The sequence below is a fragment of the Dermacentor andersoni genome, chromosome 3, assembly GCF_023375885.2.
Source record: "Dermacentor andersoni chromosome 3, qqDerAnde1_hic_scaffold, whole genome shotgun sequence".
NCBI lineage: Eukaryota > Metazoa > Arthropoda > Arachnida > Ixodida > Ixodidae > Dermacentor > Dermacentor andersoni.
Window position 1 is genome coordinate 6,505,464 of NC_092816.1, and position 23,007 is coordinate 6,528,470.

General features: G+C 48.8%; 1 protein-coding gene across 1 annotated transcript in view; it reads left to right on the top strand.

Moving 5' to 3' along the window:
- Positions 1 to 15,587: 15,587 nt before the first annotated feature.
- The window catches only part of LOC126520959 (uncharacterized), a 114,148-nt gene continuing 106,728 nt past the window's right edge, over positions 15,588 to 23,007 (top strand). The window contains exon 1 of the mRNA XM_050169796.3: positions 15,588 to 16,172. Coding sequence (XP_050025753.1) covers positions 15,909 to 16,172 — 264 coding nt within the window. The 5' untranslated portion in view covers positions 15,588 to 15,908. The remainder of the gene's footprint in view (positions 16,173 to 23,007) is intronic.

Below are 23,007 nucleotides of genomic sequence, written 5' to 3' on the forward strand. Positions count from 1 at the left end.
TGACAATTCCGTTGCTTCGGCTATACGCAACACACTTCGGTATCGCTCCATTTTGTAATGGTAATCACTTGCCAAGGTCGCCCAGAAGCATGGTAAGAAGACTGCATAGCGCTGACGCAGTGACGAAGCTGGAATGACGAAGGAATGACATCGCTGGCAAGGCAAAGGCGGTATGGCGGCGACGGCATGAACACAATTAATGTGATGACGATTCCTGAACGATGAAGATGGTATAACGACGACAGCGTGACGAAGACATGAGGGCAATCGCATGACGAATAGCGTAAGACGACGATGGCACAATCACGACTGCATGATTACGCTATGACAACGGGTGCATGATAGCGGCTGTCTGACGACGACACAATGACGATCGCATGACAGCGGCGACATAATCATGATTAACTGACGACAGCTTGATTACGATATAATGGCGAAGGACGGACGTCGGTGGCATGACGAAGGCGCTACAGCAACGACGGCATGACAACGGTGTGACTGACTACTGTGTGACGGCAATGGTATACGACAACGATTGTGTGGCGACGACGGCATAAAGAGAGCTGGCTGCCGAAGCCACAATGACGACGATGAAACGACCGCTATGGCATCACAACGAAGGTATGAAAATGAATGCAAGACGGCGACTGTATAACGACGACACAATGATGACGATGACATGACTGGTATGAGGACACTATGTTGACGAAGACTGCATCACGAGCCTGTATGATGACGATGACGTGACAATGACGGCATGACGACAGTCGGATGACGGAGCTAGAGTGACGATGATGAAACGACATCGACGACGTGCCGACGGTAGTGTGACAACTAATGCATGACGTTGATGGCGTGACGACGATGATGACGAGAACGCGACGGCATGAGGAGAGTCGGATGACAGAACTGGGATGACAACGATACAACTACCACGATGAAATCAAGACCACGAGCAGAAATCTAGTGCCATCACTTGGGCCACTGAGTCCGTGTATAGAAGGCACGACGACGACGGCATGATTATAGATTAAGAAGCTGGAATGAGGACGATGAAATGATCACCACGGTATCACGACCGCGAGCACTTACGTAGTGACCCAAGCTTGTAGACAACTTGGGCAGCTATGCAGGCCTAAGAGGATAGATAGATAGATAGATAGATAGATAGATAGATAGATAGATAGATAGATAGATAGATAGATAGATAGATAGATAGATAGATAGATAGATAGATAGATAGATAGATAGATAGATAGATAGATAGATAGATAGATAGATGAAGTAGGCAAGGAATGCTAATCGCATTAAAAAAATCACTACAACCACAAAACATTTTAGGGGCGCTGGCTGTTCTTTCGCCTCTGGTATGACAGCCTACCTCTGGCCTCTGAGCACAAAAGCCCCCATTTATCGCTTGTGTACGCTCGCGAGCAGCCTTGTCGCCTCGCTGCCTTGTTCACTTCTTAGCGGCTCGAGTCCATATGATCTCACGCAACATTCGTTTCACTGGTTTCCCGCTCACCTAGGGTCGGTCGAGGGTGCTTCCGCAAACCTCAATGAGTCTGCTCACGAGGCTGCGCGTGACCTCAGCGACCACGCTTCCCCTGTAAGGAGCGCCAACTCCCCTCCTCCCTACGGCCACAGGGGTGCTCCTGCTACTCACAACGAGGTTATTAAATTCTTCATGTCTAGAAGGGTTTTTCCCCCCCACCATCCCATGTTGAATAGGGTGCAGGCCGTTTCGCTTAGACTTTTACAGACCAGCACATATCCATGTCTGTCCGTTCTACACGAAGCTTACCCCGATGCATATCGCGACGACGCATGCCTGGCCTGCGGGCAGACCTCCACTCTAGCACACATACTCTGGAAGTGCGGGTCGACATAACCCAAGTTCATCAAGGAGGAGTGGGACACGCTTCTGCGTGGCCCCGCTCTAGACAAGCAAATCCTGGCTGTCCGGCGTGCCCGCGACCGGGCCAATGGGCTAGACCTGCCGGTCCCGACGTGGGACTAGTCGGGTGTGCGACGAGTTCGCGTCCTCGCCGGACCTGCAATAAAGTTTCTTCACTCACTCACTCACTCACTCACTCACTCACTCACTCACTCACTCACTCACTCACTCACTCACTCACTCACTCACTCACTCACTCACTCACTCACTCACTCACTCACTCACTCACTCACTCACTCACTTGTTCACATGGTGCAAGTTTCTCACCTCGGTGCATCTGGGGTGCATCGAAACGATGCTTATCGAGATGCAGCGTTGATACCGCACCTTTTTTGTTTCACGGTGATGCACTGAAGCATAGCTGAACCGAAAAAAAAGAGCCGTTGCACAGTCCCAAGTTGCTCGACCAGTAGTGGCAAACATCAAATGTGCTAGAATGCGCATAGGTACTTTTTTTCTACCTCGATAATAGCGTCATCAACACACCTGAGTTACTGGAGTCCGTGAACATAGAACATGTAGACAACCATGGAGTGCGGAGTTCCGCTACATAGGTGCTTCGGGCTCTTACCATTGGCAGCGAGAGGTTACGTTACTGGGTGAGATAAATGGGGACAGCGTAAAATTTTGAGAGCATGCATATTTTTCTTGTAATTTGAAATTGCTCACGGTCGGCTCAGTAACTTTGGACTGCGTAAGCATATCGCTGCTTGTAAGCCTATCGCTGCTCGGTTTGTGAGTGGTGGCGCTGGCTAACACTCCCAGGGTTAGATTAAGTAGTAAAAACATAAATACCCCAGAAAATGGATGAGAAAACGGCGCCGCAGTAGCTCAGCTGGTACGAGTATCGCACGCGTAATGCTAAGACGTGCACGGGTTCGTATCCCACCTGCGGCCAGTTGTTTCTTAATCCACTTTTATTTCCATTAAGCTGTAACTCATTTAGCTCATTTAGTAAGTACAAGTAATTTTTCCCCTATGTTGTCCTTGGTGACCTTGTGTTTGTTGGCTTCTTATGATATTACGCTGACGAAGATGTTTTAATCATCGTCGGAAGAAGACGATGTTCTGGGCTTCGCGCTCTGGCTACCATCTTGTCAGCTGATATAATTATTGTAAATATCCTGTAAATACACGTCTGACTGTTTTTAACCCCGTAACATTTTTGGTGGAGGTTGCGGGATCGTTATCAAGACCGATTTACGCAGTGGGCGCTCCTTGGCTGCATCTACAATGCCAGCTCAAGGCGAGGATGCTTAGGGCCCGTCGGCACCCACGCCCACCGTCATTCTAGCCCAACCCCGCGACCCAGGAACCTTTTCTGGCACCGACGACACTGATGTTGAAGACTGGCTTCAATTATATGAGCGGGTGAGCGCCAGCAACCACTGGGACCAGACCATCATGCTCGCGAATATGATATTTTACCTCGTGGGCACGGCACGCGTCTGGTTTCAGACCCACGTGGAGGAACTTACCAGCTGGGACATTTGTAAACAGAAACTCGAAGATTTGTTTGGCAAGCCAGTTGGACGTCAGCGCGCCGCCCAAAAAGACCTCGCTTCGCGTGTCCAGACGTGCACAGAATCCTATCTCACTTACATCCAGGACGTGCTCGCTCTGTGCCGCAAAGTGGATCCGAAGATGTCCGAACCAGATAAGGTTGCCCATGTGATTAAGGGCATAGCAGATGATGCCTTCCATTTCCTTGTCTTCAAGAATTATTCCACTGTGCAAGCCATCATTACCCTATGCCGGCAGTTTGAAGAAGCCAAGACTCGGCGCATTGCCCAGCCATTTCCCCGCCTTCCCAACACGGCTGCTACGTCCACCTGCGAAGACCTCCGCAGTCCGCCGACACCCAATCGCTACCGTCAGCATACCGTCATCCGAAGTGAAATAGAAGCCGCATCTCCTGTCACGACCCCAACCCATGGCCCCGACAATTGCCAGGCGACCGTCTCATTGATACAGTCCGTCGTGCGCCAAGATTTGGCCGACGTTGGCTCGATCAACGTCTGCTCAGTTAATCGGCCTGACTACACTCCGTCCAGCACTGTCGTACGCACCCGCAGCCTGAATGCCCCAACGCGGTATCGCAACCCGGCCGAATGGCGTACTCCAGACGACAGGCCTATATGCTTCACTTGTGGCCGTATCGGCCATATCTCACGTCACTGCCGGTATTCGTGGAATTCGACTTCCTGGTCCTACCACCCATCCCACGGCCCTCATGCTGCTCCCCGGTTCACCCCGCAAACGCAGCCAGCAAATTCTGGCGACACTACTCGTCTATGCTCGCTCTAGCCGCTCTCCTTCGCCACGTCGCCACTTCTCCCGATCGCCCCCATCTCGCCGATCACCGTACCCTAGTTCCTCCCGGCGCATCCTTCCGGAAAACTAACGGGTGCAGCACCTGGAGTTGATGCTGCCAAGCCGACCCGACGAAAAATGCCTTGCCCACACATCGGAACCTCATTAACGTGAACGTGGATGGTGTGCCTGTTACGGCTCTGATTGACACTGGCGCGCACGTATCTGTGATGAATGCTCAGCTTCGGAATCGTCTCAAGAAAGTCCTCACTCCTGCCCCTTCGCCTATGGTCCAAGTAGCCGACGGTGGAACACCAGCCGTTATTGGCATGTGTCCGGCTCGCGTGAGTGCCGCCGGACATCATACTTCTGTTTTATTTTATGTACTAGAGCACTGCCCTCACGACCTCATCCTGGGCCTTCACTTTCTGTCTACACATTCCGCTTTGAGAGACTGTTTTGCTGGTGTTGTGCAACTCGCTCTACCTGCTGCTATTGACCCTCCCAATAGTGCTCCGATACGGCTATGTTCCACACAGCATATTCGCCTCCCTCACCGTGCCGTTACCTACATAGGTGTCTCCCCCGTTCCACCTGTCCCAGACGGTGACTACATCGTATATCCTAATCCGGATGTCCTGCTCTCGCATAGCGTCGCTTTCCCTCACACCGTCGTTACCATTTCGGACAACACATCCTGCGTTCCGCTTGTGAACTTTGTACTCTGTACAAAAGTACTCTCGCGCGGAATATCGCTGGCGCAAATAACGCCAGCCAGAGACTACCACATTTCGGCTTTAACTTGTGACAGCTCCTCATGTTCAACGCTTGCTTCGCCCCCTGTCCCTTCAGATTTGAATGCCCTAACAAAAATGATTGCTCCCGACCTTCCTTCCCAGCGTGCTCAAGAACTACGTTGCCTCCTTGCCTCATACTGGGACATATTCGACCTTGGAGAACACCCTCCAGGACAAACATCTGTCGTAAAACATCGAATAAACACCGGTGATGCGAGCCCGATCCATCGTTGACCCTACCGCGTCTCGCCTACTGAGCGACATATCATCCAACAAGAAGTTGAGAAGATGCTTTCACGAGGCATCATCGAACCTTCTTGCAGCCCATGGGCATCCCCTGTTGTACTAGTTAAAAAGAAGGACAACAGTTGGCGATTTTACGTAGATTATCGACACCTCAACAAGGTAACAAAGAAAGGCGTCTATCCGCTACCACGCATTGACGATGCCCTTGATTGCCTGTATGGAGCACAATATTTTTCGTCCATCGACCTTCGCTCCGGCTACTGGCAAATTGTCGTCGATGACATGGACCGCGAGAAGACAGCTTTTATTACGCCCGATGGCCTGTATCAGTTCAAAGTGATGCCTTTCGGTTTATGTAATGCCCCGGCCACATTTGAACGAATGATGAACGCAGTTTCAAGTGGTCCATCTGCCTCTGTTACCTGGACGACGTGATTGTTTTTTCTCCGACTTTTGCGACACACCTCGAGCGCCTGTTACACGATCCTATCTGTTTTCCGTCAGGCAGGGCTACAACTAAATTCGTCCAAGTGCCGCTTCGGTCGTCGTGAAATTTCTGTGCTTGGACATCTCGTTGATTCTTCTGGTGTACGCCCTGATCACGATAAAATACGGGCAAAGACTTTCCCGTGCCAACATGTGCCAAGGATGTTCGCAGCTTCTTGGGCCTTTGCTCCTACTTCCGTCGGTTTGTCCGAAATTTTGCGAACGTTGCGCGCCCTCTCAATCAGCTCCTCAAGAAAGACGCTGCATTCATTTGGGGCCCTGAGCAAGCTGGTTCTTTCACCGAGCTGATTGGGCTGCTTACGTCCCCGCCCATTCTCGCTCACTTTGACGCGTCAGTTCCAACAGAAGTCCGTACCAATGCCAGTGACCACGGTATTGGAGCTATCTTGGCACAGAAACAAGGGCGAGAACGTGTTATTGCCTACGCCAGCCGCCTTCTTTCCTTTGCGGAGGGCAATTATTCTATCACAGAAAGCGAGTGTCTGGCTCTCGTTTGGGCAGTGGGTAAATTCCGCCCCTATTTGTACGGCCGCCAATTCACAGTCATCACTGATCACCACGCTCTGTGTTGGCTTTTGTCCCTGAAAGATCCTTCGGGTGTCTTGGCCGCTGGGCTCTGCGCCTCCAAGAATACAACTATTCCGTTGTATACAACATCGGCCGGTTACATCAAGATGCGGACTGCTTGTCGCGCCATCCTGTCGACTCTGCTGACGTGTCTGTGGCCGGTATATCTGTCACCGTTCTCTCTCTGGCTGCTTTTCGCGACACTGGAGCCGAACATAGTCGGGACCCCTCATTGCAACACCTTATTCAACGGCTCACTTCAACGACGCCCGATCCTTCCCTTCGCATGTTTGAACTTCAAGATGGTATATTGTACCGCTCTAACAAGCGCCCGGACGGCCCTGTCCGACTCTTCGTTGTGCCTGAGCATCTGCGTCAGACTGTTCTCGCCCAGCTTCATGATGTACCGACTGCAGGTCACCTTGGCGTGTCACGGACTTATGACCGCGTTCGTCGGCGCTTCTTTTGTCCCGGTCTATACTGTGACGTCTGCCGTCATGTCGCTGCGCGTGATCTCTATCAACGACGCAAATAGCCGACCACACTCCTTGCTGGTCGCCTTCAACCACTTGACGTACCATCAGAACCATTCTTCCGTGTAGGTGTTGATCTTTTAGGCCCTTTCCCTACGTCTGCTTCGGGAAACAAGTGGATTGCTGTAGCGACAGACTACGCCACCCGATATGCAATCACACGGGCTCTTCCGACATGCTGTACAACCGATGTCGCCGACTTCCTCCTAGAAAACATCATCCTTCACTACGGCGCCCCTCGACAGCTCCTCACCGACCGAGGCCGCTACTTTCTTTCTGAAGTTGTCAATGACATTCTACACTCGTGCGCGACTAAACACAAACTTGCTACTGCTTACCATCCACAAACGAACGGTCTAACCGAGCGCCTTAACCGCACCCTTACTGACATGCCATCCATGTATGTCTCCGATGACCATCGCGACTGGGACGTTGCGCTGCCGCTCGTTACTTTCGCCTATAATTCGTCCCGCCATGATACCGCAGGCTTCCCTCCATTCTTCCTCTTGTTTCGCGGCCGTGACCCTACGTTACCTTTCGACACCGTTCTGCCTGCTAGTCTGAATTCCACATGCGACTACGCCCGTGAAGCCATCCTCAAAGCACAAGAAGCACGCCATATTGCTCGACGTCGACTAGTGGAGTCGCGGGACAATCAGCGGCGCTTATATGACGCCCGCCATCGTGACGTCCATTACACACCGGGCGCCCTCGTTCTCCTTTGGTCGCCGTCGCGACGCGTTGGCCTTTCGGAGAAGTTACTTTCACCACGGCCGCTCAATGGAAACGCACTTGGTGCGGCCCGTCGCGTCGCGCCGGTTTTACTGGGCGAGGGCGTGATGCGAGAGTTTACAGTTTCCGCCGTCGGGGCGCCACTGCTCTGGGACGCTTTGCAGGAGGAAGAGCACCCGAGCGCCGCAGAGCCAGTGGGCCTCACGCGTCGCAGCGGGTATTCTTATGATATACGACTGCCCTACTGGATCTGCGCACGTGTGTGATCGTGTTCGGTGTGAAGAGACGTTAGCACAGACAGTGCCATGCCGCGCAACTGCTGTATTCCGCTGTGCAGCACCAACGCAAGGAAAGATCCGACGATCCGATATAATGAATTTCTATGCGATCCTCAACGGCGGGCAGCATGGTTGAAGAACATGGTTTCGCGATGTTTGGCGAAAACAGCAGTTAAACTTCCCATTCAGGATGGTGAAACTTGTCTTGCCAGCTGCCATCTCATCTGCAGCCAGTGAGCTCTCGAGTGAGCTTGAATTCATCACTATGTGGAGTGAGTTAGTAGCTGATATAGAGTTAGCACCAATTACATACCTGGCCAGCTACGTTGCACGTGCATGTGAGGAAAAGGTACAGTTGTTTTACAAGTTTAAAAAATTGGATTAGGCGTGCATTCTTTTGTTCTTTGTTTAAGCGACTAATTCACACACACACACACATACAAATATATATATATATATATATATATATATATATATATATTGAAATATGTCTGTGGTTCATTTCATTACGAATATAATAGATTATGTTCTTTCAGTACCGTTTTTCAAGCTAAATTGTTATGCTCGTCTTCAGGTGGCTTGTAATTCCTGCAAACTCCTTTTTCAAGCAGCGAGGCCAGCTGAAGCAATTTATAGTTTCATCCGCAACGTTGATGATGGATGGCTAAGGTACCCAACAATAGAAGCAGTTGGCCTGTGTAAGCTTGTATGCACCTTCGTCACCAAGGTCATGAAGTGCTCAGACGTGAGACGAACCAGTAGGCTATGCAACACCTTGACGTCAGCACTACCTCCGCATTTCACACAATGTCCGGCGCTGACTTGTGAAAAAGAGGATCGCAACCACGCTGAGCACCTCTGCAGAGTATTTTTGAGCAAGCTCACAAGACCATTGTTGACGAACCGGGCTAGCAGCCTATATTCGAGAGTAGAAAAAATTTTGCTTACACATAACCCTCTCTCGAGGAAAGTTCTGCGCTTGTAACGCTTTCAGATTCTGTGTACATGAACTTTGAAATGAAAAGAAAAACTGGACTCAACCTACTGACTTCTGGCTTTATTGTTTTTTTCCGACGATTGATGTAGGCTAGTAGTGCCCATTTGCAAAATATTTCCCGCGTATACCCGTGAACCAGCTGAACTATAATGCAGTAGATTCTACAGACCAGCTCCAGAAACGTAAAACAGCGTTAATCATAGGCTCTAATTGTGGACCAGACGGATCAAAGTTCGGACTTCTTAAAACGAGCACTTTTATGCTAACCAACTAATTATATGCAACAAGTTAATATAGCGGATAACCGGCTTCGTTTGTGTCGAACGCTCAAAGAAGCGCACCTAACATAGGTGACTTCCGACACAAACTGTCGCTGACAACTGCAGCGATGCTCACGTACTGCTATCAGTAGCAAATCGCCAGTTGACGTTACCATTCATATTTTGTGAAACACCACTCTTTATCGCTCTTATTTACAAAGCTCTTTATCGGAACAAATCAAGCGCTAACCACGCGGCCGCGGCGGGCGGAGAGCGCAGCTCTCCCCCCGCAACTGTCCCGGAGCAGTGGCGCTGCGGCGGTGGCGATGGGAACTAGGCGCGTCACGCCTCTCTCGGCCAACGCGACGGGCCGCGACAAATGCGTTCCATTGAGCGGCCGTGCTTTCACGCTACTCCGGCCCTTACCGTGTCTTGCGTCAAGTAACTGACGTCACGTACGGAATCGCCCCTCTTGAGCCAACCGTGGCTCCGCATCGCTCCGACGACGAGCACATCATAATTGGATTTCTCCGTTCTTTCTGCGCATGCGCGAGAAGCAGTGGTCGCGAGAGAGAAATGTGGGGACTTTCAGTCCTTGAGATTTCTCTTCGCCTAGGTACTACGGAGAAGAAAGTTGTTAGCTCCGTTCATCCCTAGCCGAGCTGGCAACACAATCGACAGAATGCGTGGCCGGCAAGGCAAAGAAGCCGCGTCCAAGGTTAGTTTGTTGCTATTTTGTTGCGACGGTAGCATATTAAATTTTTATAGTCGCAGGGGGATACTTCTGGAAGTGAGGTGTCTTCTCGGATGACTTTAGTGGCAAAGCATTACATCGTGCCGATGCATTGTTCAGTAGTGTCGTTGTGCAAGGTCAGCATACCGCACACTTCAGGAGATTCGCGGGAACGGAAACATTTTATGAATTCGACTGCCGTGCCGATGTGAGTTTGTTGCTTTTTTGTTTTTTTTTGCGGCGGTTTCACATTAAATTCTGATATTCGCAGGGGGATACGTTTGGACGTGAGGCGTTTTCTCGGATGACTCTAATGGCCAAGCATTACGTCGCGCCGATGCATTGTTCATTAGTGTCGTTGAGCATACCACACACTTCAAGGGAATCGCGGGAACGGAAACAGTTTGTGACTTCAACTGCCGTGCCGATGAATTACTTCTTAATGTAACTGAGCATACAACACGCTTGGAAATTCGTGTAAATGGAACATCTTGTACCCTGTATGTGAAAGTACTAAAGCTTGCGTCGCTATGCAATCTGAGCCGTAGATCGTTGTGAGAGCTGTACAGCCACACTGGCAAAACACTATGCTCTGCGGATGAATACGGAACAAAGGTATCCTAAAGAAAAATGGTCGTCATGCAATTTCATAGCACTACACCCATGTGAAAGCTGTACAGGAACACTGATATTGGCTACGTGGTTTGTGCAATGAGCCAGCTCCTCCAGATTCAGAAAAGACTTAAGACAGGAGGAAAACTTCAAGAAGTACAAGACAGCAACCTGATTTGATAACTCATAGTTTGGATGTTTCCAGTAGAAGCACCTGCACCAATGGAAACTAAGTTGCAGTAAAAGTTGGACTTCAGAAAGTAAATGCGTCAACATTACACCAATGATAAACGCAATTCCACAGCATGGATGACTTGCCTTGTATGAAAACATTGTTTTCACCTTTTGCTCTCCTGTTTGCCACATAAGCATTGCGGATTAAGACAAAGTCTCACTGTTTAGTGCAATGCGTTTGTCACTGGCTGACCACAAATGAATCGCTATCAATGTCGTATAACGAGCATTAAAAAGTTCTCCTCAGCTCCTACTTTGCGACTGATGAGCCGGCTGTGCTTATATAGGTGCGGATCCACCACCAGAGGGTCATCACTGAATTGCACTTTTTTTTTTTTTTACAGGAGCGTGGACACCTGCATAAATAGTGTTTTTTGACTGATTGCACATAGGTTACCAGGCTTCTTATCAATCTTTTAAATCACCCACACAGGCGTACGTTATGTTCTTCAGTTAGTAAAGAGGGGTAATCATCGACAAAATGATGCAGCTCAAATAGCTTGAATGTGTGTGCGTTTTCTATCCGCAGTGACGGACAAGATGGCTCGAGCGTTGCACAATGCCGTTTGCCTAAAGTCAGCTTCGCCGTGAGGCACCAATGCTGCGCTATCAAGCATGCACAGTGTATTGCGGAGAAGTATACCAAGAGTGGAAAGCAACCACTGTCAGAGGATATAGTGTGATATACGTGCGCACCTGCCGCCACGTCTCCTGCCGCAGTACAAGCACAGAGACGCCGAACAAGTGTACTGGCAGGCCTTCAGAGCTATTTCGCACGCGGTTGTAGCGATCTGAGCCCTTGTTTCGCCCACATAGAGCTGCCCGTATATGAGTTACACATCGTAACAGCCGGGATTAGTAATACGCGCTCCTTCATCAATTACCCTTGCGCACAAGCACCTCAGAATCGCTACGAATCTGCACCACGTAGCCAATATCAGTGTTATGTACAGCTTTCCGAGGGTCTACTGCTGCTATGAAATTGCATGACGACCATTTTTCTGTAGCATACATTTGTTCCGTATTCATCCGCTGGGCGTAGTGTTTTGCCAGTGTGGCTGCACAGCTTTCACGACGATTTACGGCTCAGATTGCATGGCGACGCAACTTTTAGTACTTTCAGATACAGCGTACAAAATGTTCCATTCCCGCGAATCTCCAAGTGTGTTGTATGCTCTGTTACATTAAGAACTAATGCATCGGCCTTAGCGTGCGATTTCCGCGTGCGATTTCCCACTGCGTCTTTTTTGTAAACCAGTGCATTAATTCATAAGACAAACATGACCATATGCTATGCTTTCTTTTAATGTGCTTCTTACCGCTCCCTTTCCACTACAGTGAACTTTCCAGTATCTATAGCATCGACAAGTTCATAACCAAACCGTCATAATCAGGCAGCGGACTTGGGCGAGCGTCTCAGTGCGCGTTTTCCGAACATCGCAGACCCGGCGCCGTAGCAGAAATCTTCTTCGCGTCTGTGCTTGCTGCATACCCGAGTTGTAGCCGATGACTGTTTGCCGGTTTTATGTTTCGCGAGCCAAGCTTCACGCAGCTTCTTGTCGTGCGGCTACGTGTGAATAAGGCTGACACCGGGCTCCGTTGCGTACGTCCGGCACTGCGGCACCGAGCAGTATAGCCTACCATGTTGCGTGGCTTCAAAGGCAGCCACTACCTATTTTAGTGCTTTCAAGCGTTGTAAAGGAGGCACTCAAAGCGGGAAAATCTTGCCACTAAATGAGGTCCGCAGCGTACGAGGGAATTTAAACTCTCGTTTTCAGCTCGCTTCGGCGCTCCCGAAGAAGCCGACGCGGACGCTATGTCCACGTTATCCCTAATAGCACGTCACGCTGACGGTGGCGCCACTTTTCCAGTGGTGGAGCTCGAGGCCAATAGGTCGCGAAGCTTCGAGCGAGAAGCGGTGCCGCACACTTCAGGGATTCGCGGGAACGGAAACAGTTTACGAATTCCACTGCCGTGCCGTAGCGAGTTTGTTGCTTTTTTTTCTTGCGGCGGTAGCATATTAAATTCTGATAGTCGCAGGGGGGTACGTTTGGACGTTAAGCGTTTTCTCGGATGACTTTAATGACAACGCATTACGTCGTGCCGATGCATTAGTTCTTAATGTAACAGAGCATACAACACACTTGGAGATTCGTGGGAATGGAACATTTTGTACTCTGTATGTGAAAGTACTAAAACTTGCGTCGCCATGCAATCTGAGCCGTAGGTCGTTGTGAGAGCTGTACAGTCACACTGACAAAACACTACGCCCTGCGGATGAATACGAAACAAATGTATGCTAAAAAAATGGTCGTCATGCAAATTCATAGCAGTAGACCTTTGTGAAAGCTGCACATTAACACTGATATTGGCTACGTACGTGGTTTGCACAATCAGCCAGTTAATTCTTCCAGATTCAGAAAAAACTTAAGACCAGAGGAAAATTTCTAAAACCACAAGACGTCAACCTGATTTGACAAATAATCGTTTGGATGTTTCCAGTAGAAGCACCTGCACCAACGGAAACTAAGTTGCAGTAAAAGTTGGACTTCAGTAAGTAAGTTCTCGCGTCAACATTACACCAACGATAAACGCAATTCCACTACATGGATGACTTGCCTTGTATGAAAACATTGTTTTCACCTTTTGCTCTCCTGTTCGCCACAGAAGCATTGCGAATTAAGACAAAGTCTCACTGTTTAGTGCAATGCGTTTTTCACTGGCTGACCACAAGTTAATCAATATCAATGTCGTATAATGAGCATTAAAGAGTTCTCCTCAGCTCCTACTTTGTGACTGATAAGCCAGCTGTGCTTACATAGGTGCGGATCCACCTCCAGAGGGTCATCGCTCAATTATATATATATATATATATATATATATATATATATATATATATATATATATATATATATATATATATATATATATATATATATATATTACAGGAGCATGGACACCTGCATAAAAGTGTTTTTTGACTGACTGCACATAGGTTACCAGGCTTTTTATCAATCTTTTCAATCACCCAAACAGCTAGGCCTACGTTATCCTCTTCATTTAGTAAAGAGGGGTAAACATCGACAAAATGATGCAGCTCAACTAGCTTGAACGTGTATGCGTTTTCTATCCGCAGTGACGGACAAGATGGCTCGAGGGTTGCATAATGCCATTTGCCTAAAGTCAGCTTCGCCGCTAGGCACCAATATCGGCGCAATCAAGCATTTTCCGTGTATTGCGGCGAAGTATACCAAGAGTGAAAAGCGGCCACAGTGTGATATACGTGCGCACCTGCCGTCACGTCTCCTGTCGCAGTACAAGCACGGAGGCGCCGAAAAGGTGTACTGGCAGGCCTTCAGAGCTATTTCGCACGCGGTTGTAGCGATCTGAGCCTTTGTCTCGCTCACATATATGAGCTTGACATCGTGACAGCCGGGATTAGTAATACGTGCTCCTTCATTATTACCCTAGCTTGCGCACAAGCCCCTCAGAATCGCTACGAATCTGCGCCACGTAGCCAATATCTGTGTTACTGTACAACTACTGCTATGAAGTTGCATGGCGACCATGTTTCTTTAGCATACATTTGTTCCGTATTCTTCCGCAGGGCGTTGTGTTTTGCCAGTGTGGCTGTACAGCTCTCACAACGATCTACGGCTCAGATTGTATGGCGACGCAAGTTTAGTACTTTCACATACAGAGTACAAGATGTTCCATTTCCGAGGACGCGCACTACTACCCGGAGTTGAGCATATGGAGACAGAGATGACGGGGCGGTCGATGCGCGACCGTATGGTAACGTCACAGGAAGTCACCCAACATTGTGCGTTGGCTAGACTCGTCCATCTCGCCGCAGGCAGAAAACTAACTAAAAGACAGGAAATCGTCTGGAAGAAACTCCAAACGAATACCTTTCCATTCTCCTTAAAGGGACACTAAAGGCAATTATGAAGTCAAGCTAAAGTAGTAGTTTAGGGCTAGAGAATTCCTAAGGCGCCAATATTATCGCGAACAGAGCCTTAGTAATCGAGAAATTGACGTAAATGCAGGACACGATTACAGACTCCCCCGGGATACTCAAGTACTTTCCTGATGACAAAGGCACCCCTCAAATAAATTCTGTCGCTAGTACTCAACCACTTGTTATATAAACATCATTTTATTGCATTATAACACGAAAAAGAACGTTATTTCGCCAGTTATATGACATTTTTAGAAAAACGAACTCACTGACATTAGTACCCTTGACAACGACGCGGGCGGTCTTAAGGCTTAGTTTTCGCTCGACTCTGCGCCGCCCGCGCTTTCGCGTTTCAGTAGTTTCGTTATCGCGTACTGCATTGCGCTGGTTTTTCTAGCTCGCAAAAACTCGCACAAACTGCAAGTGGGAGAAAATTTCACTTCCATGTGATATCGCGGGATGCCTGAACGGTCCACGAAACTTGGCCAAATGCAGCTGCGAATCCACCCCCTGCCTTGGCTCGATTTCTCCATGGCTTCGCGTTTGCGTTTTGTGTAAAAGACCGTATCGCCGCCTGCTGGGCTCCATTTTACTCACCAACGGCAGCAAAGGGCGGTGATGACATATGCGACGTCACCCCTCCCCGGTTGGGTGAGGAGAGATTTGAATTGCGATAAAGGTATTTGGACCCTTCAGATGCAATTTTCTCGTAAACCAAGGCTTTGCACGAAACAAGCATTGCGAGATTTCTGGAATGGTATTTAACAGGCTACGCCGACTTAGTATTTTCCTTCGGTGTCCCTTTAAATATACTCATACATAAACCTCTCCATATGCTTGAGCTACGGCCAACTCTGCCTAACAGAACGAGCAGACCTCTATGACATTTGATGGAGTTGCCCTCACATGCGCCGAAATTACAATCCCCAGGGCCTGCGAATCGCATCTCCTAAGCAGTGGGAGGCCAGGCTACTCATCTCGGATACAGACGTGCAAATCTAGGTCATGCAGCGGGCAGCGGCAGCCGCCAGTGTCAAAGGACTTCTAGCCGCCTGACCACAAGTGGCCTAGGCCACCAAGTGACATTCTTGTTCCGTCCTAATACGGTTCTGAATAAATGGTTTTGCTCCTCGTGCCCTGTCTTAGACCGAAGATGTCAGTTTGGCTTGCAGGTGAACACGATGCCATCGGAGAAGGAGTTAAAGCTGGACAGAGAGCTGCAAGCCCTGTACGAGTCCTGCTTTGCGGACGGCCTGACGCGAGCCGAGGTTCGACATGTGGCGCGGGCTTTCGTCTCCAGCACCAACGAGAAGAAACGCGCTCTTCCGCGTCGCAGACTGACTAAGAAGGCCATCGCCTGCACAGCAGTCGTGCTCTTCCTCTTGCTGGTGAGGGAGTCCATCGAGTGGAGGCTTTCCATGTGCGGCCGGCTGCTTCTAATTGCTGTGAGTGCCTTTAATTAAGTGTTAAGCCCAACTATACCCTTTAGGAAATATCAAGACGCTCACTCTTACTGGGAGAGGCGGTTTTGTAAGTCAGAAAATACGCAACAATGAAAGGAGGATGGCGTTGAAATTCGCACTCCGACCTCCCGTGAAGCCTTGTGTTTCGACAGCGCCCCCTGCTGTCTGGTTACTTGCTATCAAAAAAAAAAAAAAAAAAAAATGGGGCAGACACTTGCCACTAGGAAATCACCACAAGCTTCATAAGTATTGATTCTAAAGAATCAATACTTATGAAGCTTATACTCTACCCTTTAAACCAAGACTACCGTACTTTAAGAGATAAGCAACTTCAAAGAATACCACGCACACTATTACGATCTGCCCAATAAGCTAACTCCTGCAGCGTAAGCGCTAACTGTTGTTGTACTGCTTCATGTATCGCATGAATTGCCCGATCACGCGCTCCTTTGCGTCCACTCTCCTCCTTCGTAAGGGTTCTCTGTTGTTGTAGTACTTTTCTTTCTCGCACAATTTGCCCGCACGACACGCACGCCTGCGTTTCAACACGTCCTAATTTTCACAAGTTTCTCTGGTGCTCCAGATCCAATTCTCTCGCTGCTTGCGTTTTCCGCGCGTACCTTGCCCGACCAAGCTCTCGCCTGCGTTCCAAGTTGGCTGCGTTCCACACATGTTCCCTCATAGGGTTTTGACGTCTCTGTTCCTCGTCACTGAGCCATCTTTTAGGGAGCGGCACAGTCCCACAATTTAAATATTCAATGTGATACAAGGAATGAACTCACCCAGAAACATTTACTGGCCTAATGGCGTTTTTCACTGGCCGATCTGGAGGGGCCACCGAAATCCTCGAGCGAGCGCTCAGGTTTCACAAATCCGAATCGGCCAGCGGAGCGCAAAAACGCTCCGCGGGGGATCACACAGGAAGTATGAGTACACGTCGCACAAACTGGTTCCGGAAACCATGCCCGACTTCCGCTCTGTACGTTTCCACAACCAAAGTCGTCGTACCCCATGCGTAATTTGCCCGCGGCCATCGCAAAGTCCGTCATTTCCATGTCGCGCCCGCAAGGATTGTGCATGGACAACGTACATCGAAGGCTTCGCACAGCACCTGCGTCACCTCGTAATTGCTGTCGTCCGATCTCATTGCTAAACGCGAGCTCTGCAGTAGCACCGAACGCAGCCATTTTGCGAAGCAACACAATGTGCTGCGTACTACGAGACGTTCATTTGAGTGATCGCCAGCCGTTTGTGCGCAGGCGCGATTAAGAGCAGGCGCGAGACAGGAAACCTGGGGGCTTTTGCTGCTTGAATATATGACTCTGCCTAGGCACTACGGAGGAGGTTTCTTAGCGCGTGTTGTATGCGCTTGTACCGGCATTGCGTAGTGCGGTCGAGTTTGTTTACGCTGCGCCACTGGCTGCCGCGCGGTGAGGCAGTGGGCACGGACGCCCCATTTGGTGATCGCTGTGTCCGAAGGAGCAATGTTCTGACTGGCGTTGTGTAAGTCACGGGTCACTTTTTTTCGTCGCGACGATACATTTAATTCTTTACAAGCACTGCTCCAGGAGGGAACATGTAACCGGCAAACGGAGACCTCAGGAGAGCACCTGAGGTTATAATAAAGAAGGCGGCGCAGGATGTCCAGGGCACCCAAGGGGTAGCGGGGGGATCAAAGCTGGAAGCAAGGCGGCCCTTGGGTTGCAGCTGCGGAGGCCGAAGCGTGCGGACAGCACGCTTCGGCCTACCGAAGCGTGTTGGCTGCTAGAACTGATAAAAAATTGGCTGCGGACAGCCTATATTATACACCCCTGGCACGCGCAGGCCTCGGCGAGCCGCAACCCACGGAGCAGTCCGGGTTTTAGGATTGGTGACTGCGTTGCCGCTTTGGTGTCCTGGAGGTGCCGCCAATAATGCGAAATAATGACACGTTGTTACAATTAGTAAAAAACACGATTGAATAAATATAATTACGCCCATCTGCCAACTTGTGACGCCAAGGTCAGCACTACCGCGCGCCGCGACTTGTGCAACACCAGTCAGAACTGTGCCTCTGAATGTACGTCGCACAGACTTTCTCGAGCCTGCGGCGCCTGTGTTGAGTCAGTCATCGTCACCAGTGGCCTTTCACCCCCCTTACGTTCAACCGTGGTTGCTACGGCGCTCTGCCTTCTAGATTTTCAATATATGCGGCCCGGGCTCTACTACTACGGTCGCTACTGCTCCCACAGAAACATCTGTGATGTTATGTACAAGGTACATCGCCGTAAGGCGCGACAAAACTATTATCCGCCACGACTGACTTAGCACAAGCGCCGCAGGTGCGAGACACTCCGTCCGACACAGCGGTCGCCAGATCGGAAGTAAAGTGCCCGCTGCTTCACCTATTTTACCGCGCTGGCAGCCAGCGTCCGAGCATAAGTAAACTCGACCCCACCGACCCCACTCCACAATGCCGGCACGCCTAGAGACAAACGCCTACAACACGCGGTAATCTCCTTCGTAGAGCCTAGGCAGGAGCAAAAGCCCTCAGATTTTCTCTCTCGCGCGCACATCTACTCGCGCCTGCACACAAGCGTCTTACCTGCAGCTTACCGATTTCGCTTGAAAACGGAAGTGACGCGAGCTATTTCCACTCGTATCCGCGCCTCGGTGGCGGAGCAAGCGAGAGCGATCCGGCGCGGAGCGAGTTGATCCGAAACGACCAGCGGAAAGCGCGAATCCGCTCCAGATCGACCACTGAAATTCGGATTCGTTGCTACAGGGCAAGAAATCCTGCTCAGAATCGACCAGTTGAAAAGTTCCACAAGATTTGATGTACATCCCCCGATGTCAAGCGTACCGGACCAGCGTCGTCAAAGTTCTAGCAATAGTTTGGGCTTCGATCGGGCTCTCTAGGGGCACCACACTTTGGGCGGTATCTGGCTGCTTTCTGACAAAATAACGCGTCGGAGGTTTGTGCGCCCACAAGTAGGTGGCGGTAAGCGTACAGAAGATTGTGTGACGATAGGTGACGATTGTCTACTGCTTTTGAGAGAGATTTACCTAGACAATACCGTTTGCGTCGAATAGGAAGGGATGAGGAGCGAGGTGAAAGTTGATATCAACAAGGGACTGAGGCAGGGGTGCCCTTTATCCCCATTGCTGTTTATGATGTACATGGTGAAGATGGAGAGGGCGCTAGAAGGAAGCAATATCGGGTTTAATCTCTCATACAAACAGGCGGGTACAGTATAGTAGAGCAGCAGCTTCCAGGTTTATTTTATGCAGACGACATTGTGTTGGTAGCTAACAAGCAAAGTGATTTGCAATGTCTGGCTAATATGTGTGGACAGGAAGGCAACAATTTAGGTTTGAAATTTAGTGTTAGAAAATCAGGTGTAATGGTATTCAATGAAAACAGTGAACAGACAGTGGCAATACAGGGCCAGGAAATACCTCGGGTAAGAGAATATATATACCTTGGTATATGGATAAACGAAGGCAATAGATATACGGAAACACAGGAAAGAACAATAACAGTGAAGGAGAAGATAAATAGCAGCCGTAATGAAGCACAGAGTGCTATGGGGATACAATAGGTACGAGGTTCTCCGGGGTATGTGGAAAGGTGTAATGGTTCCAGGACTTACTTTTGGAAATGCGGTTGTTTGCTTTAAGTCAGGGGTACAATCAGGACTCGATGGGAACCAAAGGTCAGTGGGACGCCTCGCATCGGGCGCACACGGGAAGACTACAAATGAAGCTGTGCAAAGTGATATGGGCTGGACTAAAGTCCCCCTTAGGCTGGACTAGTTTTGAAGTGAGGGAAGCTCGCAGTAAAATTGATTATGAAAAACGACTGAGGAATATGGAAGAAAGCAAATGGGCTGGGAGCGTGTTGAGGTATCTGTGCAGGAAAAACATTGATTCATAGTGGAGGAAAAGAACTAGGAAGCTTACCAACGAGTATGCGGCCTGTAGGGTGGGCAACACAGCAACAAAGAACGTCAAGCGAAAAGTCAGACAGGCTGAAATAATCTCATGGGTGGCGGCAATGGAAAATAAACCTGCCATGTGTAACTATTTAAGAGGAAAAAACGAAATCACGAAAGGAACAATTTATGATAACTTAAAGGGAAGCTCATTACTTTTCGAAGCGAAATCGGGATGCCTTATAACACGCACCTATAAAGCGAGATATAAGAAGGAAGAAGAAGCATGTGCTTCCTGCGGTGAAGCTAGGGAAACGATGGAGCATGTTTTATTAGAATGTGAAGACGTCTGCCCAGCGGTCGATTTAGGCACCACTGGCCTCCTTGAAGCTCTTGGGTTCAGCGAGAGCAGCGGAAAAGTAAACATGTCCGCAATAGAGATTAGTAAGAGGCGATTGGAAGATTGGTGGAAGAAAAGTAGGGAAACGACAAAAAACGGAGACGTACAAAAGCAAAGTTCGCAATAGGGAATCAGAAAATTTGGTTGTGGGAGTTCATTGGGCTTTTTTTTTTTTAACCTAGGTAGGACATTAGACAGTATAATATAATATAGACAGTATAATGAAGCTTGGTGGCGCAATCCACCACCCCGTTCCAAAAGGGACACTCATAACATCCGTCCTTCATCCGTTGTGTATTCACAGAAATTCAGCTATTCAAGCATAGATGGCGCTACGGGTTTTCTGGAGGCACTAAACGGGACAGATGAACGGAACGGAGCCGGGCCAAAGAATACTAAGCATTAAGAAGGATTGTATCGCATTCTTAATGAACAAGCTTTATACTCATCATAGGAAGTCTTGACATTTGTAGTGGTAAAACGATATATATGGATTTTTTTAGATCTCTTGAAATCCACGACAACACTGACACACGGGCGCTGCACTTTCGGTGCGAAGTTTAAAGGGACACTAAAGCGAAACAATAAATTAGTTTAGACTAATGAAGCATTGTTTGAGAACCCTGCAGGCAGTAATTAAAAAAAATTAGTTTGATTATTAGAGGAGAAAATGAAGGTCCAAGTATCAGAATTTGAATTTCGCGCCAAAACCCCAGCACCGGTACGTCAGCGTGACGTCAGGGATTCCAAAGCATGTTTTCGCATTTGGGCCGCGTTGGCTGAATAAAGGTTCCCGAAACTAGCCATGTTTAATATTTGGTTCCTTTTGAACACAATGTAGTCAGTCTGTACCGCTATATCTAATTAATAGGCCCCAGAAGATGCCATCAAAATCCAAGACGTCACAGCCCCCAGGTGCGGGAACTGGAGTAGGCGTCGCCACTCGTATTTCGTTCTTGCGCTTTTTCTGGCTTACCAAACGTCTTATCGTTTAAGAGTGGTGTTTTTGGTGTTGTAGAACGGTAATTTACCGATGCAGAAGAAATCATTTTTCACTTTAGTGTCCCTTTAAGAAAGGGAAGTATCAGCCTTCACATTCCCCGCTGTAGCCCTTTTACAGCACCATACCCACGGACGTCGCCATAGTTGCTCATGCGCCAGCACCCGCCATTGAGCGCCTTCTGGTCAGTTTTTGCTCACTTGCTTACTATAGCCACAGTGATGTCCCCGAGCCCCTTCCTCTAGTGCTGACCGCTACTGAAAGGGTCTCTTGTATATGTCGCCGATGACAGGCCACTTCAGACTGGGGGTAAAATCAGTTCCTTTACTGCACCATGCGCACTCGGCGCGTTCCACCCCAGGAAGCGCGGAGCTAGCTAGCAGACGTCTACCCTCCAGCTTGATATAGCTAAGGCCACAGCTAGAAGCCTTCTCTTGTAAGCTGTACTCTAAAGCTAGACCTCTGCAAGCCAGCTGGTAGATCAGCTAATGCTCCCTCCACTTACCACTAGTAGCCATCTTGGGAAGCACTGCTGTAGCTGCGGTGTAGACATTTTATTTTCAGACTCGTTTCAGCTTAGCAGGCGCTAAAGTTACCTCTACTTACCACGTTTACGATCCTGCAAAGTTGAATTCTTATTTTACATGTTACTACAAAGGCACAAGCAAAGCAACAACCACAGTGAAATTTTCACTTTGGCTGCGGCCAGTGTCTTTTTTGTGCCAAGTTAATTCCCTACTAGCTGAGCTGTTGTCAAGCCTTGATTTCACGCCACAAAAATATTGCAGAAATGCCAAATTGACAGTCATTTAAAGAAGTAATAAATACGCGCAACAAAATATTTATTGTCAATACATAGCACCAGTATCGAAGTCAACCAACGCCCACAAATTTTGCTCTGTATATTGTTCTCCCGCAGCTTCCTTTTAATCTGCAAGACAACTATTTTTTTGCCGATGCTCGTGCAAGTATAAGCATTTCTAGTGATGAAATGGCGTTAGCACTCAGCAACTTTAATGTGTACCAAAATTGTCAATTAAACAATATTTGATGTTTTCATGCAAATTCTGGCGTGAGCCACTGCGCATCTATGGCAGTAAAATGAACTTTTCATTATGCCCCTTTATTTTTAAGAATTTAAGATACAACTTAAACAAGTGTTGCATTTCAGTCTAAGAACACACTGTGTGCACGTAAAACATTTCAGTCCACTCGTTTTGTTAAGCCATTCTTAATGTTCGAGCATCGTGCCTTCAAACTGTTCTACATTTTCAGAGTCAGAAAGGACCATTGTTTTGTGACACAAGTGGATCAGTATTGGTATACTGTACTATCCATGCTGGCTGTAGCAGTGCACTTAATAAGCATGTCTTTCTGAAATAGAGCAGCAACTGTACGATTCTATTTCCCTGGGCCCACAGGCCATGAGCAGATTGCACTGCATGTGCACCTTATGTGCCAGTAGGCTTGCACTGGTACGAAAATGCATGGAAGCGTATGCAA